Here is a 21,945-nt window from a genome sequence, read left to right on the forward strand (position 1 = left end):
AAGCAAGTAAAGAAAGAAAACCACAGAACACATACATATGACTGAGGTTTTATAAAGTTTAGAAACAAGCAAGGCTCTGGTGTTAGAAGGTGGGACAGGGTTTGCCCTGGGGTGGGGGGAGGGGGACTACAGATTTGTTCACTTGGTCCACTTGTTCCCCATTGGCCTCTAGGGCAGCCCATGGTCTTTGGGTCCGATCATGCTCTCAGCAGCCTGTTGGTCTTACCCAAGTTCCCCTCTGGCCTGCGGTGCGGCCGCCGGCCCGCAGCTCCCTGGAGCTCGTCTGAGCATCAATCAGAATAGCATTTTGGTCTTTCCTTCTCTTTGCATTTTCCATGTAGCAAATTCCTACCTTCCAGTAGTTTGCCTCAGCTCAGTAAATGACGACTCCCTCCCTTCACTGGCTCGGGCCACAGGCCTGTGAGGCATCCTTGAAGTCTTACTCTCCCCCACACTCATCCAACTTAGACTCAGATCCTGCCAGGCTCTCCCGTCACAATGACTCCAGAATCGGCTGCTCCCCGCCGGGTTCAAGCGAAGTTGTCACCCGACTGGCCTCCAGCCCCTGTCCCTGCTCCCCTATATTCTCAACTTGCTCCATGGGGAGCCTGCTGCTCCCTCTGCCTACTGCTCCCCTGCTTGTGCTCTCTCTCCCTGACAAATAAAATCTTAAACAAAGCAATGTTTATTTTTGTGTACTAGGATTACAGGTACTTTTTGTTCTTTCAGTATTTTGTGAAAATTTTCTTGTAATAAATACATAATACTCTTATAATCAAAACAGTAATAAGGCTATTCCCATTTTTTGACTACATGTTTTAAAGGTGAAAATAAAGGCAAAGATAGTTTAACATGGAAGATCATTTAATTTTAATTCATGGGTACTTCCTCATTGTAAGCAAATAGCGTATTCTGCCCAGCTGAATCTTCCGGAACTTCACTGGCCTGGGTCACCTACGAGAATACTGGGAAAAGAAGCAAAATCGATGAACTAAGTGGTCTGGATTGCATCGAGGTACTTTGTAGTTCCCTTTTCCAACATACGATTTTAGACAACATCTCCTTTTAATATGAACCATGTGATTTCATTCAGACAAAATGCTTTGATGACTTGAGAAAATAAGAGTATGAATGTTTCTAGCATTGTATAGTTGGGATTGGAGGTAGATGTAGAACTATGGTTAGGTAGCTTTTCTTCTTTTGTTTTTATTGAGTGATTAATATTTTAAAATTTATTTTAAGCAATCTATACACCCAACATGGGACTTGAACTCATGACCCCAAGATCAAGGGTCACATGGTCCATTGGCTAAGCCACCCAGGTGCCCCTCTTCTTTTGTTTTTACAGTATCTTTTGGGGACACCTGGGTGGCTCAGTCAGTTAAGTGTCTGACTCTTGGTTTTGGCTCAGGTCACGATCTCATGGGTTGTGGGATTGACCCCCACATTGGGCCCCATGCTCAGAGTCTGCTTGAACATTTTCTCTCTCCCTTTCCCTCTGCCCCTCCACTTGCACTCTCTCTCAAATAAACACATCTTTTAGGAAAATCAAGTATTTGCTTAAAAACTTAATAACCAAACAACACAGTTTGTTCTGAAAAGATTGGGAAGCACAGTTAGATGAAAATCAATAATGACAATAGTAATAATAATTAGAACCACCCATTTACCACCACAAGGAGATAACCAATGTATAATATTTTGGTTAGATCCTTAAAAGCTTTTTAGCCTGTACATATAGTTTTTTAAAAAGATTTTATTTATTTATTTGACAGACAGAGATCACAGGTAGGCAGAGAGGCAGGCAGAGAGAGAGGAGGAAGCAGGCTCCCTGCTGAGTAGAGAGCCCAATGCCGGGCTCGATCCCAGGACCCTGGGATCATGACCGGAGCTGAAGGTGGAGGCTTTAACCCACTGAGCCACCCAGGCACCCCTACATGTAGTTTTTTTTTAATTAGTTTTTTTGTTTGTTTTTAAGTAGGCTCCATGCTAGTGGAGACGGGGCTTGCGCTCACTCCTCAGAGATGCAGACCCAGACTGACATCAACAGTCTGATGCTTAGCGGACTGAGCTACCCAGGTGACTCTAGTTTCTAGTAACAAATTAGTTTCAGTTGTATATCCTCTCTTATAATCTGCATTTTCGCACTCAGTATTTCATGAACAGGATTCCATGGAATTATCCTCTACAACAACTTTTTGGTGACCATATAGTACTCATTGTATGAACATTCGGTGCTTTCGTTAACTAGCCAGTGACCGAATAAGTTTTATGTATTTTTTCAATATTATAAACCATACTAAAAACTCCTCATACACGTTTCTTTGCATACTTGTTAGCTGCAGTCAGCGTCCCTGATCGCCACCAGCACTCTGGGAGATAAAGAAGGCTTCCATGTTGATTTCCTCAGGCAACAAAGCAGCGAGTGCTGTATCAGCCCGGATAGAGGGTAAGAGGCACAGAGAAACTCTTCCCAGTCAATACAGTGAAATGTATTTTTTTTAATGATTCTCTTTATTTGAGACAGAGAGAGCATGAGTAGTGGGGAGGGACAGTGGCAGAGGCTGAGCAGGGAGCCGGATTCGGGACTTGATCTCAGGACCTCGAGATCATGACCTGAGCCAAAGGCAGACGCTTCACAACTGAACCACCCAGGCACCCCACTGAAATGTGTTTTTGAATCAGTATTATTGGGGCACCAGCCTGGCTCAGTTGGTGGGACATGCAACTCCTGATCTCGGGGTTGTGACTTTAAACCCCACATTGGGGGTACAGATTACTTAAAAATAAAATCGTTTAAAAAGTCCAGTATTATTGAGAGTCTGCTATGTGCCCAGTATCAAGTGCCAATTTTTCCTGGGACTTTATGTGCCCTTTATGACTATAGACTCAGACCCGCCTTTATTACTGTAACACTTAAAAATTATACCTCCAAGTGTTCTTTTCCTGTTGTGCGATTTCAGTCTCTTCTACAAAGTGGTTATTTCGTGCCCCCTGCATCTATCAGTTTTCCCTTTAATACCACTTTCCCAAAGGTATTTTTAATAACTAAATAAGGTTTTTAAATAAATTGTCTATTTAATGGTGTTGGCTTTCTAAATCCTGTCTTCCCTATCTCCTTTTGTATTTTTTCATCCCTGTCTTCTTTCATTTTACTCCATCGTGCCTTTCCTCTTGCCCTCACTGTCTTCACTGGTGTTTCTTTCCCCACCTAGCTTGCTTGTCCCCAGCAAGGGCTTTCATGGCTCTTCTCCCCAGGTTGAGGCATCGACTTCAAAGAAGGAAGTCTTTCCTTGGGCATGTTGTGGGTTTTATCTCCCCCGAAGTCCTCCTGAGGCTTCTGAGGCGGGAGTTTGAGTCACAGCAAGGAGAGATTCAGAATCAGATAGCTCTCCACTTGTGTCCCGCCTTCTCTCATTGGGCAATGTGGCCTTTCTCTGATACCTGCTTCATTTTTCCTGCCCTGTGTGGGGTACAGCCACCCTGTAGGGTACACGGACACTCACTGCTCAGGCTCCCCCTTGAGAGCAGCCTGATTTCTCTGGCTGCTGGGAGTGTCGTCCACACCCAGCCTCTATCAAGTGGCAGCCATTTCAGGGGCACCTGGGGGGCTCAGTCGGCGAAGTGTCCGATTCTCGATTTCGGCTCAGGTCGTGAGCTCAGGGTCCTGGGATGGAGCCCCCGCATCGGGCTCCATGCTGGGTGTGGAGCCCGCTTGAGTTTCTCTTGCTCTCCCTCTCCTGCTGCCCTGCCCTCCCCTGTTCTCGTGTGCTCGCTCTCAAAAAAAAAATTTTTTTTTTTTACACCCTTTTCAGGCTAACGGGGACAGCTCTGATGGGGTCAACCAAGGCTTTGCTGGGCTTGCAAAACAGTGTGACCTTTCCCTTCCTGTCACTATGCTCCCCAGGTGTTGGCCCCTGACAGTACCCTGAATACAGCACTCCCGTCTCACAACCATGGACTCATGGCACGACTTTATCACGAGACTAAAATCCTATTTATCACTGTACCCAGCTCAAAGTCCAGAGTACCTGGGTGAGGCTTGCTTCTCTCCAATCTGGGTGCAGCTGCTCTTGGTCTGAGTAATGTATTAAGTAAAACAAGTTATCTGCGGCTCTCCACACACCCAGTACAAGGACAGAGCAGGAGGAGTATACCTGCCATGAACAGTCCCATTTGGAGAAAGGAATATGGGAGACACACAGCAGCCGTTTGCTCTGTAAGTGCTTCTGTAGCCCTGCTGGGCACACATACTGATTAGGCCCGAGCCGCTTTGTAGGAGAAGCTCTGTGGCCTGCTGCCCACCTTCTGGGAGGTTCTTCCCAGCCATTATTCTCTGGGCCTGGAAGATGCCATCCTAGGAAACTTCGAGGCCTATATCCTTCTCATGGAAGACCAGAGGTCGAAGTCTTGTTTTAAGACTCATTTAATTCTGGCTCGTGGTTTCTTAGGTAAGAAGCTTCTCTCAAAAAGTCACCTGACATCTGTTTGGCTCTGACCGGTTCTGTGGGTCAGCAACCATACCCAAGGTTGTTTCCTAGATGAGGTTCTTGGTCCCATGATCATCTGAGATTATCAGGAGTCTTAGGTGGGGATGCCACACCCTTAGCTGATCTTTGCCCTCAGTCACTTTATTAGGCTGTGCAGTTCTAACAACCCTTGAGCATACTTCCATGGGTTCCCCACTTAGACTCTGTCTCCCACCCTAACACTGACCCACCAGACAGTTCTTCTGTTGTCTCATTCCTCTGTCTCACTAGCAACAAGGGCAGAGACAGGCAAGTAGTCATCTCTCAGTAAATTCTGATTGGATTAATAAAATTAAGGTTTTTCTACTTATCTTTATTTTGTTAACTATTTCAAGGATCTCTTAGATTTCATATGATTTATATAAATATTGTGACAAATTTTGAATTTCTGGCCCTGGAAAACATAGTTAATTGTATATTTTCCATGTATAATTCCTAAACCAAAGGGAAAGATAGTTAGGAGTAAATGAAGTTAGTAAAAAAAAAAAAAAATCAGTTGGAAACACTGGTTATTGAATGTCACCTGTAAGTTGTTCCTAATGGATGGAGTGGGCTGGATAAAACAACCATGACATTCCTTAAAACTTACCCTTAGATGTATAGGATGGTGGGGAGCTTGATTGTTCTGTCTCTCCCTCAGGGTCCCCTCTCCCTCCCTCTCCTCATCCCGCAGCAGCTTACGTGAGGCAGCAGAGGACCCCCATGACGGCTATGGCAGGAAGAAAAGCAAAAACAGCAGCTGGAGGCACAGAGCTCCTGATGCGATCCCACAAGTAATCTCTGAAGTTGCTAAGCCAGAACCTGTGGTGTTCTGCAGAAAAAAGCACGGATGTCCAATGAGAAGAGATCAAGTACTTGAGAAGGCTGTGATGGAACCTGATCCAAGTTCAAGTCATTTTCCCAGATATCATGCTCTTATAGTTGCCCAGAGCCCATATTCTTTCTTTCTTTATTTATCTGACACAGAGAGGGAGAGCACAAGCTGGGGGGCGGGCAGCAGAGGGAGAGAGAAGCAGGCTTCCCGCCAAGCCGGGAGCCCGATGTGGGACTGGATCCCAGGACCCTGGGATCATGACACAAGCCAAAGGCAGATGCCCAACGGACTAAGCCACCCAGGCACCCCCAGAGCCTATACTCTTAACTACTTTGTGGTGATGCCTCTAAGTCATTCAAGGGATTTGCATTTAAAAAAGGTACTCTCAGATGGATATCATCTTTGCCTCCTTGTACGAAACCCCTCCTCCCAAACAACTGGAATTATCCCTTTGTCCTCAGGGAGCCTTTGTCATATCTCACAGAAGACCAGTGTCTCTGGGTTTGGCCATCTGTGAACTCCTACTCAACATCCTTCTGTGAAGCAGTTGCTGGGTTAGGGCTTATTGATCTAAATTGACCAAACCAGGATAGTCTGCTTTACTATGAACTCTATTTATCTTTTCTTTTCTTGGCTGTTTTAAAAGATTTATTTATTGGGATGCCTGGGGGGCTCAGTCAGTGAAGCATCTGCCTTTGGCTCAGGTCACAATTCCGGGGTCCTGGGATGGAGCCCATGTGGGGCTCCCTGCTCAGCGGAGAGCCTGCTTCTCCCTCTCCCTCGGCCCCTCCTCCTGCTTGTGCTCTCTCACCCTGTCAAATAAATCAATAACATCTTTTAAAAATAAAGATTTTATTGATTTATTTGAGAGAGAATGAGAGACAGCATGAGCTGGAGGGAGGGGTAGAGGCAGAGAGAGAGAATCCCAAGCAGACTCCCCACCAAGCATGGAGCCCAATGAGGGGCTTGATGCCAGGACCCTGAGATCATGACCTGAGCCAATATCAAGAGTCAGCCATGTAACTGCCTGAGGAACCCAGGAGCCCCTGTGAACACTAATTTTTCACCAATACAAAATCAGCTTTTCCTGACCTGAGACCTGAGTCTTATGTCTGACAAAGATAATAGGAACATTGATCCTAACAGCAAACAAACCTCTTGAGCGTGGTTTTGACCCTGCTTTGTCTTGCATCCCAATAGCAGATGAAAGTGGTGTCGAGGAAGCAGTGGTCTCCACCAATACGCAGCTCAAGGAACTCAGCAGAAACACAATGTTCAGCACCTTCCAGGGCTCCATGAATTCTCTGTAGAGCCACTCAGCTGTACTCCTAGCTCATCCAGCCAAAGGGAGATGTCCTTTTCCTTGGCTCTTTCCAAAGCAGCTTTGTCTGAAAAGTTAGAAAATGGTGGGGTTTTGTTTTTGTTTTTTAGAGAGAGTGAGCAGCAGGGGAGGGGCAAAGAGAGAGGGAAAAAGAGAGAGAGAGAGATCTCAAGCAGACTCCACAGTGAGTGCAGAGCCCAACGTGAGGCTCTGTCTCATGACCCTCAGATCATGACCTGAGCTGATATTAAGAGTTGGACACTTATGGGGGCATCATGTTGCCTGATTTCAAGCTTGGGATCACCAAGACAGCATGGACTGGCACAAAAACAGACACATAGACCAATGGAACAGAATAGAGAGCCCAGATATGGAGCCTTAATTCTATGGTCAACCAATCTTTGACATTCAGGAATGACTACCCAATGGGAAAAAAAGACAGTCTCTCCAATAGACGGTGCTGAGAAACTGGACAGCTATATACAGAAGAATGCAACTGGACCATTCTACTACACCACACACAAAGATGAACTCTAAATGGATGAAAGACCTCAACATGAGACAGGAAGCCATCAAAATCCTAAGGGAGAGCACAGGCAGCAACCTCTTTGACATCGGCCACAACAACTTCTTTCAAGACACGTCTCCAATGGCAAAGGAAACAAAAGCGAAAATGAACTTTTGCGACTTCATCAAGATCAAAAGCTTCTGCACAGCAAAGGAAATAGTCAACAAAACAAAGAGGCAACCCACAGAATGGGAGAAGACATTTATAAATGACACTACTAAGGGCTGATATCCAAGATCTGTAAAGAACTCCTCAAACTCAACCCCAAAAAACAAACAATAACATCAAAAATGGGCAGAAGACATGATCAGACACTTCTCCAAAGAAGACATACAAATGGCTAACCAACATGAAAAAATGCTCAATATCATTAACCATCAGGGAGATTAATATCAAAACCACACTGAGATACCACCTTACACTAGTTAGAGTGGCCAAAATTAAGAAGGCAGGAAACAACAAGTGTTGAAGAGGATGCGGAGAAAGGGGAACCCTCCTACACTGCTGGTGGGAATGCAAGTTGGTGCAGCCACTTTGGGAAACAGTGTGGAGATTCCTTAAGAAATTACAAATAGAGCTTCCCTATAACCCTGCAATTGCACTACTGGGTATTTACTGGGTATTTACCCCAAAGACACAGATGTAGTGAAAAGAAGGGCCATCTGTACCCCAACGTTCATAGCAGCAATGGCCACAGTCGCCAAACTGGAAAGAACCAAGATGCCCTTCAACGGACGAATGGATAAGGAAGATGTGATCCATATACACTATGGAGTATGATGCCTCCATCAGAAAAGATGAATACCCAACTTTTGTATCAACATGGACGGGACTGGAGGAGATTATGCTGAGTGAAATAAGTCAAGCAGAGAGAGTCAATTATCATATGGTTTTGCTTACTTGTGGAGAACAAGGAATAACACGGAGGACATGGGGAGATGGAGAGAAGTGAGTTGGGGGAACTCAGAGGGGGAGATGAACCATGAGACACTGTGGACTCTGAGAAACAAACTGAGGGTTTTGCAGGGGAGGGGTTGGGGTTTGGGAGAACCCGGTGGTGGGTATTAGGGAGGGCATGGATGGCATGGAGCACTGGGTATTATACTTAAACAATGAGTCTTGGAACACTGCATCAAAAACTCATGATGTACTCTATGGTGACTAACATAACACGATAAAAAATAAAATAAAATAGAAGAAAAGATAAAAACATAGTTCTGGACAATGAAGACTAACAGAAATCTGTTGGGTAGCATCTGGGAAGACTTTTTGCCATCTTGATAGAAGAGATGGTGCAACCATTTTCTCTTTGTGCTCCATGAACATTGTTTAAGGATTACCTGAAGTTGGAGCAGCCATCTGTGACCACGAGGCAATGTACATGAAGGAAAGGCCAAGAAAATGACATCTATTTTGACTCTGACAGTTTCAAGTCACTAAACAAACACCTCCATCTGCCCACCTCTAGGCTGCTTCGTATGAGAAAAATAACCCCTATTTGAGCCATTCTAATTTGGACTCTCTATTTTTAAGGATTTTATTTATTTATTTGAGAGACAGAGAGAGAACAAGCAGGGTGAGAGGCAGAGGGAGAAGCAGACTCTCCGCTAAGCAGGCAGCTGGACACGGGGCTCGATCCTGGGGCTCGAACCCGGGACTCCAGGATCATGACCTTAGCTGAAGGCAAATGCTTCACCAACTGAGCCACCAAGGTGCCCCCTAATTTGGACTTTCTATTACTTAAGACATTTATAACTAATACATTCATCTACTGTTTGACAGGACTTAAAGAGACCCATGTCAGGTGGGAAGCTGCTTACCTGAAAATTGACTTAGGGACAAGGGAACCAAAAAAGTCAATGAATTAGGCTTCAGTCTTCAGAGTGCCGTGGTCTGTGGAAGACACTGGTCAGAGTCTCCCCCTAAAGTCTCTAAAATTCCAACTAGAACTCCACCACTCCTTATGACATCATCTATGCATACGACCCTCCCCCTACCTCTCTCTGACAGCTAAACACAGAGCATCTTTTTCTGCCTATGTACAAACACCTGTGTTTCCTTTTAGGCTCAAAGAATTATCAGGTATTTTATTTGCCCCGTGGTGTCTACTGTACACATGACTTGAATGATCAAAATGACATTTCATATTAGTGGGGAAAAGAGAGATGGCTTAATATGATGATGGACTATTCATTTGGATGCATGGAAGGAAAGGCCCCACACACGAAAACCAATAACTTCTAGATAGATCAAGGACTAAACAAAAATCAAACCATATACATATTGGAATAAAATATGGGTGAATGTTTTTATAATCTTGGTGTGGAAAAAGTTACTTTAAGCATGTCATAAAACCCCAAACCATAATTGAAAATAATGATGATGGGGCGCCTGGGTGGCTCAGTGGGTTAAAACCTCTGCCTTCGGCTCAGGTCATGATCCCAGGGTCTTGGGATTGAGCCCCGCATCGGGCTTTCTACTCATTGGGGAGCCTGCTTCCCCCTATCTCTCTGCCTCTCTGCCTACTTGTGATCTCTGTCTGTCAAATAAATAAATAAATAAATAAATAAATAAATAAATAGAAAGTACTGATGATAAATTTATTGCATAAAAAATGTAAAGCTTTCATAAAACAAAATATTATAAGGAAATATAACTGATGAATGACAAATTAGGTAATACATTTCATAGCATATATGACAAATAGGTTAAGATCTTCAACACACAGAGAACGGTTATAAGTTAATGCTTTTTTGTTTTGTTTTGTTTTTAAAATATTTTATTTATTTATTTTCAGAGAGAAAGAGCATGAGCGGGCAGGGCAGAGAGAAAGGAGGAAGCAGGTTCCCCACTGAGCGGAGAGCCCGATGTGGGGCTCCATCCCAGCACCCTGGGATCATCACCTGAGCTGAAGACAGATGCTTAACAACTGAGCCACTCAGGTGCCCCACGAGTTAATGTTTTTTAGTATATATTTATTTATTATAGAGAAAGACAGAGACAGAGAGAGTGAGCATGTGGGTGAATGAGTGGGGGGAGGGGCAATCCTCAAGCAGACTCCCTACTGAGGGCAGAACCCAACCTGGGGCTTAATCCCATGACCCCTGAGACCATGTCCTGAGCTGAAACCAAGAGCTGGATGTTCAACCGACTGAGCCACTGAGGTACCCCATCTTACAAGTTAATTTTTAAGAAAAGATGATCACCTCCATAGAAGAACCAGCATAAATGATATATTAGAATTCTATCAGAAAAACAGTGGATAAATTGTGATATATACTATATAATGGAAGAGCATACAGCAATTAAAATGAGCCACTTGGGGTGCCTGGGTGGCTCAGTGGGTTAAACTTCTGCCTTCAGCTTGGGTCATGATCCCAGGGTCCTGGGACTGAGTGCCGTATCAGGCTCTCTGCTCAGCAGAGAGCCTGCTTTTCCCTCTCCTTCTGCCTGCTGCTCTGCCTACTTGTGATCTCTCTCTCTCTCTCTGTCAAATACATAAAATAAAATCTTAAAAAATAAAAAATAAGGGGCGCCTGGGTGGCTCAGTGGGTTAAGCCACTACCTTCGGCTCAGGTCATGATCTCAGGGTCCTGGGATCGAGTCCCACATCGGGCTCTCTGCTCAGCAGGGGGCCTGCTTCCCTTCCCCTCTCTCTCTCTGCCTGCCTCTCTGCCTGCTTGTGATCTCTCTCAATAAATAAATAAAATCTTTAAAAAAAAATAATAAATAAATAAAATGAGCCACTAAAGAGGTGCCTGGGTGGCTCAGTCATTAAGTGTCTGCCTTCGGCTTGGGTCATGTCCCCAGCTTCCTGGGATCAAGCCCCGCATCAGGCTCCCTGCTCAGTGGGAAGTCTACTTATCCCTTTCCCTCTGCCTGCCACTCCCCCTGCTTGTGTGCTTTCTCTTTTTCTGTCAAATAAATAAATAAAATCTTTAAAAAAACAGAGCCACTAGGAAACATATGCAATAAGGCCAGTTTCCAGTTTGGAGCTGTCTCCTGGTTCACATGGCAATTCTACTCCTAGGTCATTATCCGAGAGAATCATCGTAGGGCATTTACATGCCCGACTTCAGTAGATTATGCCAGATTATCTCCTGAAATAAATAAACAGCAGAAGAGAGTGCCACCTGCTCCATATGCATTCGTCAATTGCACATACTGCAAATATTTCCTCCCACTCTGTGAATGAACAGAAGCTCCAAATTTAAATGGGGTCAAATTCAAATTGATCAATCTTTTCCTTCATGGTTAGTGGTTTTGGAGATGCTGTTTAAGAAACTTATCTATGACCCTCCTAGAAATTTCATTGTTTGCTGCTCATAGAGGTTTAATTAACCTAAAACTGACTTTATTTTCATATAGAGCAAGGAAGGGGTCAAATTTTATTTCTTAAAAAATAGCTTTTTTAAAGTTCATTGATTAACTTATTTTTAGTAATCACTACCCTCAACGTGCATGACTCTGAGATCAAGAGTCACATTCTCTACTGACTGAGCTGGCTATGTGCCCCAAATTTCAATTTTTCACATGGATTCTGATTGACCTGGTACTACTGTTCTGGAGAGCTATTTTATCATAAATCAAGCGTCCATATATAATGTGGGTCTACTTCTGGATTCTAATATGTTCCACTAGTCTATTGATCTGTCCTTGTGTCAATAGCACCTTGTCTTAATTACTGTGACTTTGTTTTTTAAAAGGTTTTATTTATTTATTTGACAGAGGGAGACACAGCGAGGGAAGGAACACAAGCAGGGGGAGAGGGAGAGGGAGAAGCAGGGTTCCCGCTGAGCAGGGGGCCTGATGCAGGGCTCCATCCCAGGACCCTGGGATCATGACCTGAGCCGAAGGTAGACACTTAATGACTGAACCACCCAGGCTCCCCAATTACTATGGCTTTAAAATAAATGTTTCTGGGGCATTTGCCTGGCTCAGTCAGTAGAGCATGTGACTCTTGATCTCAGAGTTGTGAGTTTAAGCCCCATGCTGGGTATAGAGCTTACTTAAAAATAAATTAAAAATATTAGAAAATGAAATAAAATAGGGTGCCTGAGTGGCTCAGCTGGTTAAGTGTCTGCCTTCAGCCGAGGTCATGGTACCAGGGTCCTGGGATCAAGTCCCGCATCGGGCTTCCTGCTCGAGCAGAGAATCTCCTTCTCCCTCTGCCTCTCTCTCTGTCTCTCATGAATAAATAAATGAAATATTTATAAATAAAATATCTGATATCTTATATCAGGAATATTTTGGCTATTCTTGGTCTTTTACATTTCCCCATGCTTGATTCCACAATGAGAAAATGCTGAAATTTAGATTGAGATTGTGTTGAATCTAGAGATCTCTCTGTGAAGAACCGGCATTTTTGTAACATTGAGTCTTCTAATTCCAATTATTTAGGTCTTTTAAGATATATCTCAGTAGGGGCGCCTGGGTGGCTCAGTGGGTTAAGCCTTTGCCTTTGGCTCAGGTCATGATCTCAGCTTCCTGGGTTCAAGTGCCACATCGGGCTCTCTGCTCAGTGGGGAGCCTGCTCCCCCACCCATCGCCTGCCTCTCTGTCTAATTATGATCTCTCTCTCTCTGTCAAATAAATAAAATCTTTTAAAAAATATATCTCTCAATAAAATTTTATAAATAGTCTCAGTCTTGGTTAGCAATACAGATAAAATTGTACCCACAAAGTTTCTAGGAGCACTGTCAGTCATCACTCTGGTCAAGGAAGAAGGGTAGAAATTATTTTATTACAGTTACAGTTAGTTTATAAACAATAAAGTTAAGTCTGAATCTGTATCTTGTCATCATAAAGCTGCATTTCTATATAGTCTTTTCACTAAACTTCTCTTTAAAAAAAAAGATTTATTTATTTGAGAGAGATAGATGGAGCGAGAGCATGAGTGGGGGGAGCAGCAGGCAGAGGGAGTGGGGAGAAGCAAGCTGCCTGCGGAGCAGGGAGCCGGACACAGGGCTCACCTTGGGGCTGGATCCCAGGACCCCAGATCATGACCCAAGGCGAAGGCAGACTCCCAGTCGACTGAGCCACCGAGGCAGTCCTAAACTTGTTTAGAACATTGGAAGACAGACTTGTTTTAATATGTATCTTCCAAAGATTGTTGGCTTGTAACCTTGAGATTATGTTTGATAAAATGTTTGTGACAGGGCGCCTGGGTGGCTCAGTGGTTAAGCCGCTGCCTTCGGCTCAGGTCATGATCTCAGGGTCCTGGGATCGAGTCCCGCATCGGGCTCTCTGCTCAGCAGGGAGCCTGCTTCCTCCTCTCTCTCTCTCTGCCTGCCTCTCTGCCTACTTGTGATTTCTCTCTGTCAAATAAATAAATAAAATCTTTAAAAAAATGTTTGTGACAGAAAATTATATTTGCTCAGAGTTAGAGACTATATTTGTCATAGGAGAGTGAATTTGTTTCCTGATCTTCTGATAATTACCTTGCTATGATCTCAGTGCTTTTGTAAGTAACTTAATCAGCATTATAATATAGTGTGGGTTTTCTGGTGCTAGCAATAGTGTCTGTTTTGCTACTTGACTAGGTTTATGCCAGTAAACAATGCACATTCTCATTCTTCTACATTACCCCTGAAATTTAGCAAAGCCCCAGGCTGTGTTTTGTTTTGGTGTTTGTTTAATTTTGCTTTGCACTACGAGACTTGGATCCGAAGATTCAAGTTTGTTTGATGATTACTGTTATTTTATCCCAAAGAATTTTTTCCTATTGTTTTATTTGACCATATCCAATCGGATCTTTCAAGAACTTTCAATTTTTATTGTGGTAAGAACACTTAACATAGCTTACCCTGTGAAATGTTGAAGTGCCTAACACATACACAATATACAATATTGTACAGCACAGCTCTAGAACTTACTCACCTTGGAATGCCCATTTCTCTTTCAGTCTCTCTATAAAGTTCTCCTGGATCAAGGCTCCATTTCTAATTTTTAAAATTTTATTGTACCTCTCATAAATGATTTCACTTTCTACCCTGACCTCAATTTAATCTGATTTTCTAACTCACTAATTTGGTTTTCGGAAGTCCATCCTGCTATTCTGTGTGTCTGCTGTTTTTTAATCATGTTCTGTGATCACCATACCATCCTCCGTCAATTTTTGGTGCAGTGTTCCATGATTCCTTGTTGCCTTTCACAGCACGTGCTCATTGCAGCTGGTGCCCTCCCTAAGTTAGTGTCCACATTTTTATCTCCAGGGTAAAAATACAGCTCTCGAAACCATCTGTTTGTATGTACCAAGGTTTTATTTAAGTAGTTATCGAGGAAACCAGCAGGAAGACAAGAGGCCTGGGTGCAGGAGCATTGGAGAAATAGAGACACACCCAGTCGGTAGGGATAGATGGCCACAACAAGGGTGCCAACCCGCTCCCAGGAAATAAAAGCGTATCACCTGTGGGCTTCACTTCTCTACCAGGCTGTTAAGGAAAACAATGTATTGATTTCTGCAATAACCTCTAACGTTACAGTCTTACAGAATTATAACCCTTTGTACCCTCGTGGGTCGTGGTCTGTGATCACACTGCGACAGCTACGCTGTGTTCCCCGGAAGGTCACGTCAGTGTCCAGTAGGATTGTTAGAAAACGCTTGAGCTTGGGAAAAAAATAATCTATTTTCTTACTTCTTCTGAGTTTGTAACACATTTTTCTCCTCCAAACAGGGTTAAACCTATTTCAAATTGCCAACCATGGCTGCTTTCTGCCGCAGCTTTGTGGCCTGTCCTTGCCTCTAGCCGCTGCTGTCTGGGATATGCTGGTGGGAGAAGCCCCCGGAGGGAGGCCCAGGGCAAGGTGAAGGCTCGTCTCGAGACGCCCATGGGTGCTCCTCGTTTCTCTGTGGGGATGCTTGCCCTTCACAGCCCTGAGTATCAGCTTTCCCAGTCACCACAAATTTCAAGGGGATGGTGTCATTTTACACATGGGATCTTAACCTACTGCTTTACTTGTTGGCTAGAATTAAGGCCAAATGGCTCCACTTGTAACACCTTTCTGAGGTTAAGTTGAACTCGTCAAAGCCATCCGCCCCTTTAAAACTCTGATCTGTGGATGCGGTGGTCAGCAAAGCGCGCATCCAGGCCTATGCGGTCTGCAACCGGCAGGGACCGGCTCCCGGCGGGGACCCGCGCTCCTACACCCACCCACGCCTCTGTTTGAGGCGCGAGGCCGACAGACCGACGGAGGTAATCACAGCCGTCCATACCACAGCTGTGAGGAGGCAGAAGCGACTTTTGGTGCTGGTTCTTACATTATGTGTTTTGCTGCTTGTTGAAATGACTTGCGTCTGGCCTCCCGGCGGGGACGACGTGTCCCCCAGACGTGTTTTGCCCCAGGCCTCACCAGGAGAAGGAACACATGAGTTTTATTTGAAATGTATGAAGCCTAATCTGAGATGCTTACATCACGAAATCTCCTGCCAACTTTAACAGCCTGTTTTTCCATAAAAGAGGAAGGGGTTGCCGCGGGCGGCCTGATTTGTCAGGAGGAGGCCGCTTTCCAGACGTCTCCCTCCTTTCCTCGCTGACCGAGGTGGCACGTCTGCTGGGACCGCGCCGTTCACGCACACAGAACCGGAAGCCGGGGGCGGGACTCGGGACCGGAAAGCCGGGGGCGGGGCTCGGGACCGGAAAGCCGGGGGCGGGGCTCGGAAACCGGAAGCTGGGGGCGGGGCCCGGGCAGTCAGGGTTGCTGCTCTGCCTCACAGCCCAGCACCTCCAGCCGCAGGGCGATCTGGCGTGCCCAGCTCTGCGGGTAAATTCGAAGGTAGCGCGTCAGGAGCGGCGGGTCCAGAGGGTTCACCACGGGGGTGAAGGAGTCTTGATTTCCCCGAAAAGCCTACAAGAAGGAGAACGGCAGTTATTGGTTGTCTGACGGGAAGGACGTTACGACGCTTGCCCCCCTGCCCCCGGCGGGCCCCCGGGCCTCCCACTGTGGCAGCCGCAGGCCACTACCCGCGTCCGCAGCGCGGCCCGCACCCTCCTCGGCACCTGTCCCCGACGGAATGATGCCGCGAACACGCAGGTCCTTCACCTGCACTCACGAATGTCTCCATGTTTCCACACGCGCTTCCACACACACACAGGCACGCACACGTCTTCTGAACTACCTGAGAACAAGGGTGTTTGTAATCACAGAATAACATTATCATGTCCGCCAAATGTCATGCTGATATAATAGAGCCTAATGTTGAAAAATTTCCAGTTACCAATACGATATCCCTTACACAATTTTTCCAATCCAGAATCTAATAAAAACTACACATCACATTTACTTATCATCTCTGTAAATCACCTTTAATCCAGAACAGACTCCTAGTTTCTGGACTTTTTTTTCCTTCCTGACACCGACATGTTTAAGTGTCTAGGACTATTGTGTTGTAGAATGGCCCACATTCTAAATTTGTGTGACTGTTTTCTCATTAGATTTTGGTTAAATATTTTTTTAACATTTCTTCCTTTCTTTTAGAGACAGAGAAAAACAGAGAGAGCCCAAGCAGGAAGGGCAGAGGGAATATTAAGACCCTGAGATAGAAACCTCAGCCTCTACCAAGAGTCTGAAGCTTAACCAACTGCGCCACCAGGTGCCCTTTGGCTAAACATTTTTAGTGAGAAAACCCAGTATATGATGTGTCCTTCCCCTTACATCACATCAGGGGACACGTGATGTTTGTTTGGCACATAAATTGAGGATGCGAAGTTTGATCACGTGGGAAAGGTGCCCCACCAGATCACTCTGTTATGGAGGTGATCATTTCCCTTCTCTAACCATCTGTAGAATGATACTTCTAGACCATGTAAAGATTCCCCAGCAAACTTTCATCCCATGGTTTCAGCATTCAGTATGAATAGTATATTGATGACTGCAAATTGATTTCCTAAATTTGTCATTTCTTCTACATTTAGTAGCTGGAATTCAGTGGAGAAAAACTCCTCCTCCCCCTTTATATTTGTAACTATGATTCTGGACTCCTGGATTCCTTCTTTCTTGTATGTATTATAATGTTAGCATCATTATTCTTTCTGATGCTCAAATTGTCTAAAATTTGGCCAGCAGGAACCCTTTCCACCCACCTCTTGTGTCCTGCTCGTAAAACTGCATCAGCATCCATGCATTCAAGCGTCAAGGTGTTCTGCGGGTACCTGGCAGTTTCTCTGCTCCAGCTTTGGAATCAGTAAGCTTTCTAAGCACCCCAGCTTCCTCTGACTGGGAAATGGGACCTAGAGACAAAGCACTGACCCAGGCCGAGGCTCCTGTTCAGTGTGTCATCTCACATTGGACACTGTTATCTCATGGCAGAGGCACAAGAGACTGAGTCCGACACACACATGTCAAGTTTCTGTTTGGACTTACATTCCATTGGTCAAAATGAGGACTGATGCCAAGCCCAAAGTCAATGGAGTTTTCAAGAAAGTGGGCAGTGAACAATCAAGAACAATAATACCTTTTATCTCATCTGCTGTTTTCTGTTTGTTTAGAAATTCTAATTTCTTGTTCCTGCAGTAACAGGTGGTCTTCTGTAGGGTGGAGCAGTAGGTTCGTTAGTCCAAGAGCATCCTCTACTGTTGGTAAAGTGAAGTGCAATATCTTTAGCAGGTGGGTCGGAAAAGGGGCCAGCATCTGCGACAGGGTTTGCTTTTACTTTCATAGGTCTCTTGATCTCCACCAGTTGATCATCCCCAGGCCTCCAGCAGGCATATCCCCCTTCACCAGGAATGGTGTCACCTCTAGTCCCACATACTCTCAATACTTTTCCTTTCAGTTCCAGAAGCCACTGCTCTGACCCATAGGTCTTGAATGTTAACATTTCCTCACTCTGTGTGGGAATTTCTCTCACCAGAGTGATTTTATCTGTTTCCTACCACTCAGCATTTCTGTTTTTTGAACAGTCTCTCCTAGATGCTCCAGAGTGCTCAGCTGGCTTTGCTGGTTTATTCTCTACTTCCTTCTAAACAGAAACTCACAGGATTCTTTGTATTCTCGCTATTCTGTAGATGAGTTATGGGTGGTTTTATGCAATTAAAAATACATATTCATAGCATCGGTGAAGAGAGATTCATTTCTTCCTTTCCAATTTAGATGCCTTTTATTTCTTTCTCTTGACTAATTTCTCTGGTTATAACTTCCAGTAAAATGTTGAATACAAGTGGCAAAAGTGGTTGTCCTTGTTTGTTTTGTGAAAATTAATAAAAGGAGACCCCTTTAGAATGGAGTCAGGAGGCCAGCAGGGTGAGCTTACACACCTTACCACTTGTCCTCAACTGAAGATCCCACAGGAAGAGATGGCTTTCTTTACGACTTTCCTACCAGAGAAGGACGGAAGGAAGGTTCACCTCTCATCCACCCTCATCCTGGCAGCAGACCAGCCCGTAGGAGACAGTCACAGCTCAGCCAATGAGAAACCACTACACTTCCAACTTCCGGTTTATTCCAGCTTCCCCCTTTCTGTATAAAAGGGTGTGCCTCTCTTCTGTGCTGCAGACTTATCTATGGTTCTGCCCTGTTCCAGACTGGAATTCTCTGCTATTCCAAAATAATCAATTTTTGCAGATAAAATAACTGGCAGTTTTCTTTTTAAAGTTAACATTTGGCCATTTCTCCACTATATTGTCCCTTTCACTCTGGGATCACAGTTATGTAATGTCCTATTACATGTCTTGTCTCTGTGCTCCATCCTAGGTAATTTCTTCAGCTATATCTTCCAATTGACTAAATTCTCTTTGGTTATGTCTAATCTGCTGTTAAATTTTTCTTCGATTTTCAAGCTTCAGGAACTGTGTTTTTCATTTTTTTTAAAGATTTTACTTATTTGACAGAGAGAGAGCAAGAGAGAGAGAGAGAATGAGAGAGCACAAGCAGGGGGAGTGGCAGGCAGAGGGAGAGGGAGAAGCAGGCTCTCCTGCTGAGCAAGGAGTCGAATGCAGGACTCTGTCCCAGGGGCAGGACCCCCTGACCATGACCCAAGCCAAAGGCAGACACTCAACCGACTGAGCCACCCAGGCGCCCCTATGTTCTTCATTTCTAAAAGTACTTTGGTTTTCCCAAAACAACCTAATAATTTTGGATAGTTTGTCATTTATTCTTATGTTTTCATAGTCCATCAATATCTGATGTTTTTGGATTGTTTATGTATTAGGTATTATGTATATATGCATTTATGTATTGATTGTTTCTGCTTACTTGTTTTTTTAAAATTTAATTAAAATTTTTTTTGAAAGTTGGTTCTAGGGGCACCTGGGTGGCTTAGTGGGTTAAAGACTCTGCCTTTGGCTTGGGTCATGATCCCAGGATCCTGGAACCAAGCCCCATACTGGGGTGGGTGGGTCTCTGCTCAGCAGGGAGCCTGCTTCCTCCTCTCTCTCTGCCTGCCTCTCTGCCTGCTTGTGATCTCTGTCTGTCAAATAAATAAATAGAATATTTTTTTAAAAAAAGAATTGAGAGTTGGCTCTACATCTGGGGCACCTGGGTGGCTCAGTCGGTTGAGCATCTGCTTTTGGCTCAGGTCATGATCCGGGGTTCCAGAGATTGAACCCCAGTGTCAGGCTCTCTGCTCAGTGGGGAGTCTGTTTCTCCTTTTCCCTCTGCCCCTCCCCCTGCTTGTGTGCTCTCTCTCTCTTGCAAATAAATAAAATTTTTCCAAAAAGTAGGCTCCACACCCAGCTTGGGGGTTTGACCTCATGCCTCTGAGATCAAGAGTCATATGCTCTACCGACTGAGCCAGCCAGAGGGGCTCACTTGTGGTCAAGTTGGCTTGTTGTCTTGCGTGTTTGCTAGTATTTATTATCTTATCATTTTAGGATGTGGGAATCGTGGGAGACCTACACTGGGAGTGCTTTCTTCTGAGCCGACTTGAGCACAGTTCTGCCAGAGGCCCGGAGCGGCTACTAACCCACAACTACTTTATCCCTTCTGGAGTTCATTACCAAATGCATTCAGTTCTCCTGGCAATTTGCTCAAAGCTTAGTCCTAATAACAATATAAGTACTAACAACTAATATAAGTATTTTCCTTTGGGAAAGTTCATCCATTTTACATTTTCTCATATTTTACCTCTCTTTGCTCTGATTTCAGCTCATTATTTTCAAATCAAAGCTCATGGGTTTTTGTTGTTGTTGTTCTCATTGGTGAGGACCCCTTGCCTTGCCAGGTGTAACAATGCATTAAGAAGTGTGTGCTATAGGGTGTCTGGGTGGCTCAGTGGGTAAAGCATCTGCCTTCACCTCAGGCCATGATCCTGGGGTCCTGGGATTGAGTCCCACGTCAGGCTCCCTGCCCTGCGGGAAGACCGATTCTCCCTCTGCCTGTTCTTATGCTCTTGCTTGTGCTCTCTCTCCCTCTCAAATAAAAGAATAAAATATTTTTTTTAAAAAAGAAATATGTTCTGTAAGTGAGATAGTCTTTTTATTGTGGTAATATATACATAACATAGGATTTACCATTTTGTCCAGTTTTAAGTGTACAATTCTGTGGCATTAAATAGATTCACGATGTTGTACAAGCATCACCACTGTCCATCTCCAGAATTCTTCATCTTGCAAAACTGAAACTCAATGCATTACACAGTAACTCTCCATTATCCTCTCCCCCAAGTGTTTGGTAACCTCTCTGTTCTACTTTCAGTGTCCATGAACTTGCCCTTCCAGCTACCTCATTGTTGGGCCCCAAGAGGCTAAGATGGCGCCGGGTGGCCTTCTCTTCTGGATTGGGAACCCACATGGCCAACCACAAAGGCGCCAAAGTGGCGATTTCGGTTTCCCATCAGTTCTGTTTCCCACGAGCCTCTACCCCCTGCAGGGCGTGTCTCTCCCAACTCCCGCCGACACGGCACATCCCCATTGGCCCCCACTTTGCTGACCTCACTTCCCTTCCCTTTCCCTCACCCCATATAAGTCGCTGCCCTGCTCAATAAAGCGAGATCCTGCTTCGACAGACCTCCCGAGCCCGGTGTCTTCTGTGGGTGCGTTCCGGGTTCGCGACACTCGCCATCCCGCTCAGCCCCAAGGAGAGGCCTCCGGCTGGCCCGGGCGCCTCCTCCCCTCGGCGGGGAGCCCAACACCTCATTATAATTGTTAATTTTAAAAAAGATTTTATTTACTTATTTGTCAGAGAGAAAGAGCACGAGCACGTGAGAGTGTGCGCACGAGCAGGCAGAGTGGCACGGAGAGGCAGAGAGAGAAGCAGGCTCCCCGCCGAGCAAGGAGCCAGAGTGGGACTTGATCCCAGGAGCCTGGAATCATGACCTGAGCTAAAGGCAGCAGCTTAACCCACTGAGCCAATCAGACGCCCCTCTAATTGTTAATTTTGTGTGTCAACTTGGCTAGGCAGGAGGTGCCTGGATATTTGGTCAAACTATTCTGGGTGTGTTGTTGAGGATATTTTTGGATGAGATTAACATTCAAATGGTAGAGTGAAGAAAGCAGATTGCCCTCCAATTGTTTGAAAGCCTGAATAGAACAAAAAGGCTGACCTTCCTTTAAATACAAGAGAACTCTTCCTGCCTGACTGCCTTTAACCTGGACATTGGCTTTCCTAGCTTTGGGGCTCAAACTGAATTACTCTTCCTAAGTCTTGAGCCTGCTGGCCTTCAGCCTGGAATTTACACCATCACCCATCTTGGTTCTCAGGCTCCTGGACTCAGACAGAACTCGACCATTTGTACTCCTGGGTCTCCATCTTGCTGGTTCAACCTGAAGATCTTGGGACT

General features: G+C 45.0%; 2 protein-coding genes across 4 annotated transcripts in view; both read right to left on the bottom strand.

Moving 5' to 3' along the window:
* Positions 1-859: 859 nt before the first annotated feature.
* Positions 860-9,162, bottom strand: SMIM9 (small integral membrane protein 9). The gene is made up of 4 exons (XM_032331537.1): positions 9,053-9,162; positions 6,499-6,731; positions 5,211-5,340; positions 860-965 (listed from the first exon to the last, which is right to left on the bottom strand). Exons 2-4 carry the CDS (start codon positions 6,638-6,640, stop codon positions 938-940), a joined length of 300 nt encoding a protein of 99 aa, XP_032187428.1. The 5' UTR covers positions 6,641-6,731; positions 9,053-9,162; the 3' UTR covers positions 860-937.
* A 6,427-nt stretch (positions 9,163-15,589) lies between these two features.
* The window catches only part of F8 (coagulation factor VIII), a 110,654-nt gene continuing 104,298 nt past the window's right edge, over positions 15,590-21,945 (bottom strand). For all 3 annotated transcript variants that reach the window (XM_032330388.1, XM_032330387.1, XM_032330389.1), the window contains one exon: positions 15,590-16,079. In XM_032330388.1, coding sequence (XP_032186279.1) covers positions 15,924-16,079 — 156 coding nt within the window. In that variant the 3' untranslated portion in view covers positions 15,590-15,923. The remainder of the gene's footprint in view (positions 16,080-21,945) is intronic.

This window comes from Mustela erminea, chromosome X (genome assembly GCF_009829155.1).
Source record: "Mustela erminea isolate mMusErm1 chromosome X, mMusErm1.Pri, whole genome shotgun sequence".
Lineage (NCBI taxonomy): Eukaryota > Metazoa > Chordata > Mammalia > Carnivora > Mustelidae > Mustela > Mustela erminea.